The following is a 5,090-nucleotide window of genomic DNA, read 5'->3' on the forward strand; positions in this document are numbered from 1 at the left end:
ATCCCCAGCCATTCAACCAACAAAAGTTCTCATGATTCTCACGAGCTAGTTGTAGGGTTTTACATGATGGGCCTGGTTTACCTCGCGGCTTCTCTTCTCAAATGTCACCTCTGCCCTAGTTTCTGATTCCGGCATGGGTGCTCAACTCGTAAGTTCCTTTTTCTTGGCTGCCATCGTCAATTCTTCATAGGTGACTGTCTTGAGACTCAGGTGGGTATATAAACGATGGCATTATCTCATCTGTCATGATCCTTATTTCTTTCAACTCCACTCCGATCACCAATCCAAATCCAAACAACCTCTTCTCCTATTCTCATCGATTGCAGCCGATTCAAGGATAAACAGTCTGGGTCGCTACTCCATTGCACTAGAATCCATAGATAGAGAAGGGAATCCAAAAGGCAAATTTGAGGTCAAGTTTAACAATGATTACAGAAGGCTGTTACCTACACATTTCAATATGGTTTTGCATTCAAAATGGTCATAAGGATGAAATTGTTCATATTTGTATTTAAACGATGGTGTTATCTCATCTTACGAGTTGAGACCCCATTATGGTTTATGTACGTAGATCTGTATGTAGATCGTAGCCTAGAAGCATAGGAGATTTAGGGCATCACCATCACCTGGGAAGAAAAATTGGGAATAAAGCACAAATAAAAGAGAAAGGAAGATTAGGGCATCATCGTAGATAGATTAGGGCATCACCATAACCCTTTTCTTGCCTGAGAAGGAAGAGATTTCGGTGACCTTTCCTCGTCGGAGAAGAGCGAAGCCATTGGAAGTGGATTCTCTTGTTCATTGGTAGGTAGAAGAAAATGGGAAGGGTATTGTGGGCATTAATTAAAATATGGCTCAACTTAACGGATCAGACCTCAAATCTGTCTCACAATGTTAGTTTGGTGGGTTTAAATGTAATAAACGAAACTCGAGGGGGGATGATGTAATAAAGGCAAACGCAAGGTGAGGTGGATGTAAATTTCCAAAATATTTTTTTTCCATTAAAAGAGATACTGCAAAAACTAATATTTAAAATGGTAAAAAATACGATTATAACAGGTAAAAAACGTTGGATTGGAATTATTTTAATTGAGGCTTGAAAATCTCAGTTAACGATTATACCTAAATGCTAAATGATGAAAAGATCGAAACCAAAGATTTTTAGCAAAGGTCCCACAAAACTTTCTTGGGGATACAATCTATTTTTCGATTTGGTTTTTGTTTTTGTTTTTTTTTTTTTTTTTCTCGATAGCTCGTTGCCTTGAAATTGATCGGAATATGGTGAAGAATCACCGGCACAAGAGAGGATGAGGGTTGAGGATTCTATAGTTTTGTAAGGGAGAGTGGGTAAACAGGGGAGGGGAAAGTGAGAGCAGGTGATCAGGGAATGTTGCAGGTGGGAGTTTAGTGGGTTTGCAAGGACGGTAGACAAGCTGCGGTGGCCGATACCTTCTTCGGAGAAGGCAGGGAGGAGGTGGTGAGTCCCCTATTTTGATTAAATAAATTAATAAAGGCATTAATAAAAGGGCGAGTGGTAGCAGGACTTACATATTGTAATCTTATTTTCACTTTCTTTTAATATTAACTGTCCATTTAATATTAGATTAATCTAAACAATCTATTAGTTTTTTATATTGTAACTGATTCCTAGTTTTTAGGGTGGAGAGATGACGGACATGGTTACTTAACTTGTCTAATATATTTTTTTATATATAAATAAGAAATAAAAATCCAATATAAGCAGACTCCTCCTTCGATTTTGCTGGGAAATCTCAACTCTCTCTCTCTCTCCTTGCTTCTTCTTCTTCAAGGCCATTCCTTCTTTCTACCGCAGCCATCATCATCATCGTCTCTCTCTCTCTCTTGCTTTGCTCTCAAAATAGGATGAGGTAAGAAAAAAATCAGCATAACTATTTTCAGGCACTGAGCATATGAGAGACTTGGCCACACATATCTAAATATCATGTTTATATATTAATCCGGGAAAGGATTTGGACAGTAAAGCTTGCATTTATGGCAGAGGAAAAATTTGAATTTATAAAGTAAACAAAGCTCTTGTATATCTAGGATTTTATTATTTCTTGGATAGATATTATTAACCTATGAGAATTTATCATGGATGCAAATCTTCAGTGAGATTGGTAAACAAAAGTTCAATTAGACTAGAGAGCACTGAAAAAGGAAGAAGAAAGAAGGAACGACCTTGAAGAACATGCAAGGAGAGAGAGAGAGGATTGGGATTTCTAAGCGAAATCAAAGAAGTCTGCTTATATTAGGATTTTAATTAATTATTTATTTAAATATTAATAATATTAAACAGAATTATAACTGTTTACAACTCTGTTAGCATTAACATATTTAACACGTGTCAATCATATCACTTATGTGAACATTCACTGGGTTTTGAACGTTTCGCATTTTTATTTTTCTATAGATACCACGATGAAATATCTAAAGAGAGAAGAACAAAGGAAGATAATGATTTTGTTCTTCTCACCTTTTTCTTGAACACGTGTCCCACAGATGGTCCTTCTGTTAGAACCTGATCTGGATTCTGGACTCTCGGACTCACGAAAGAACTAACTCCAACGACCACCCCAGAAAAATAGGATCCGAAGAAAATTGTTGTCCCTATGATTGTAGGAAAAGGTCGTTATACATACCGGACCACAAACTCATCGTCCACCCATGACGCTAAAATCTTCCCTCGCCCAACAGTCTGTTTAACATTAGAACAGAAAAAACCCCCTCCCCCCACCCCCAACCCTATCTCTTTGCTCCCTGTTCCTTTCCAAATCTTTTGAAGAGCTTATTATTTATAAGCTCCTGCGTAGGATTTGCTGCCACCTCCACATCGCTATTTGTTCCTCTTGCGATCAGGACCGATGGGAGGCTGTGCTAGCAAACCCAAGGACGTGAATTTCAGTCGGGAGCCGCTGCCGGTTGATAATTCAACCAGCGGTGAACCCACTTTGAAGGGTGTCCAAGGCGAGGCAGCTGCACATGTAAGTATGCGCGCGGTTCAACTTTAGTGAATCTAGTCTGTGGGGTGAAATTGCGTTCACAAGTTGGATTTAGGAGATCACCTACGTAAAGAAGAGCCCGATCCAGTTGAATGACGAACCTAGGGGTAGGGAGTATGGATGGGACTATATGGTTCAACTTCACGTCTTCCAATGGGCAGAGCCGCTATGGTTCGGTTATTCTGTCCAAATTAAGAAGCGTCCACCTCACTTCTTGGTGGGAGTGTATATATTGGAGTATTAATTGAACCCTCCTGCACTAAATTATAAACATATCACGGAAAGCTAGCTCATGCTGAAAATTTAATTCATCTCACTAATTTGATTCTATAATTGCAGGAGAACAATAATGGAGGCGAGGGTCAAAAGGAGGAAGAACCATTGGTGGATCTTTCGGAGCCAAATCCAGAGGCCCCCAAATCAGATAAAGATGCTCCTGAATCGAATACTGCTATCACAGACCTAGTTTCTGGAATTGGGGAGGCATCAGATGTGAACCATGAGGTTGCCAAGGAAACTGAGGACATTGTTGGGTCTGGGGCTGGTAACAGTACCACGGAGCAAACGAAGGATGATGATGGGCCAGAAGTGGCTGCAGGGCCTGCGGGGCAAATAGCTATTGAGTCACACAAATCAGATGATGCCGGCCAGGAGCAATTGACAACACCTGAAACCCCTGACAAGAAAGATTGACTCGCCTCTCTTGTCTCTCATTAAAAGCCCCAAATGATCAAGAAATTTGCATATAGATGGGCATACTCCTGTACTCATAATGGTTCTGAATGGTTCACATATTTTAAGGCTCGTGTAGAAAGAACCACACATGAAAAAAATTTCAACTTTATCTATCATATATATATATATATGGTGATCTGTATTGGTGTATTCTAATTGATCTGTTTCACAGGTAATGATCGCTCTTATTTCATGGGTTTGATAGTTACAACAATGGATGACGGGAGATTAGATGCTCACCCAGCAGAAACTTTGTATTTTGTTGGTACGTATTGAATTTGTCTGCGCTTATCTGAGAGAGAGAGAGAGAGAGAGAGAAAATAAGAATTAAGTTTTTGATAAAAGTTGCATATAAATCCAAATAAATGGATAAATTCGGAAAATACCAATTTTTCAATAAATGGTCGAACAAATTATCTTTTTTCTTTTTTGTCGGTGACGCAACTGACTTTTTTCGAAGAAAGACGACCGCTGAAAGCAACGGTCAGAGACGAGAGATTGATTTACAGTGAGGGGGGGGGGGTGGGGTCATCCACCAAACATGAGAGAGCCTGAGCTCCGGAGGCTAAAAAGTCTGCAAATGACTTGAGGTTACAGCGAATGAAGCGAAACAACACCTGTATAAAGGATGGTAAAAGGTCGGCGATGTCCACGGCAATTGCATAAGCAGCCCAATCGAGAGAGTTCGGCTGTCCATTGACGAAAGCGATCGCAGGGAGACAATCCGAGAAGAGCGCAATACTCCGAAGGTCAAGACTGAGAGCCAAAAGCAAGCCGTCCTTGATGCATTCCAACTCCGTGGCACAGGCAGAGACAGAGAAGCCCCATTTACATTTACGTTACAAATTATCTTGCCATTTAAAAAGCAACCACCAAGAAGGGTGTGGGTTCAATGCTTGTGCAAGACAAAACAAGGTAAAACCGAAAGAAATCACATCCCATTATCCCACAGTCCTTGATTAGTAGATTAAGAGCCACCAACTGGCCATTGAATTTAACTAAACAAAGGGCCGGGCTATGAGTAAGAGCATGTTTAGGTAGGAGAGGAGAGGAAATGGGAGAATAAGAGAGCCTCCACAGGGGTTTCGTTGGGTCCCTGTAATGGGGGTAACATTTCAACCCTCTGGTTTCGAGTTTCGACAGTGAGTTATTTACCAGGGTAGACAATGTAGAAATATTCTCATAATATTCCCTGACTGTCCATAGACCAATTAGGAAATTAATCAATACCAATCTCTTAGTGTTGGATTTAAATAGGAAACCCACTCCGAGTCTAATTAGGGAAATTAAAGAGTCCTACCTTATTTGGCACACCTTGATGGGAGGGTACAC

General features: G+C 40.3%; 1 protein-coding gene across 1 annotated transcript; it reads left to right on the top strand.

Annotated features, from left to right (window-relative positions):
* Nucleotides 1-2,742: 2,742 nt before the first annotated feature.
* Nucleotides 2,743-3,966, top strand: LOC122082644. The gene is made up of 2 exons (XM_042650338.1): nt 2,743-3,005; nt 3,363-3,966. The coding sequence occupies exons 1-2, from the start codon at nt 2,886-2,888 to the stop codon at nt 3,714-3,716; spliced, it is 474 nt and encodes a 157-aa protein (XP_042506272.1). The 5' UTR covers nt 2,743-2,885; the 3' UTR covers nt 3,717-3,966.
* The last annotated feature ends 1,124 nt before the right edge of the window (nt 3,967-5,090 follow it).

This window comes from Macadamia integrifolia, chromosome 6 (assembly GCF_013358625.1).
Source record: "Macadamia integrifolia cultivar HAES 741 chromosome 6, SCU_Mint_v3, whole genome shotgun sequence".
Lineage (NCBI taxonomy): Eukaryota > Viridiplantae > Streptophyta > Magnoliopsida > Proteales > Proteaceae > Macadamia > Macadamia integrifolia.

Excerpts from the sequence above, each read along its gene's own strand:
- LOC122082644 (XM_042650338.1), top strand. The coding sequence starts at position 2,886 with ATGGGAGGCTGTGCTAGCAAACCCAAGGACGTGAATTTCAGTCGGGAG. Across the intron at positions 3,006-3,362 it reads AAGGCGAGGCAGCTGCACAT|GAGAACAATAATGGAGGCGA; the intron begins GTAAGTATGCGC and ends CTATAATTGCAG.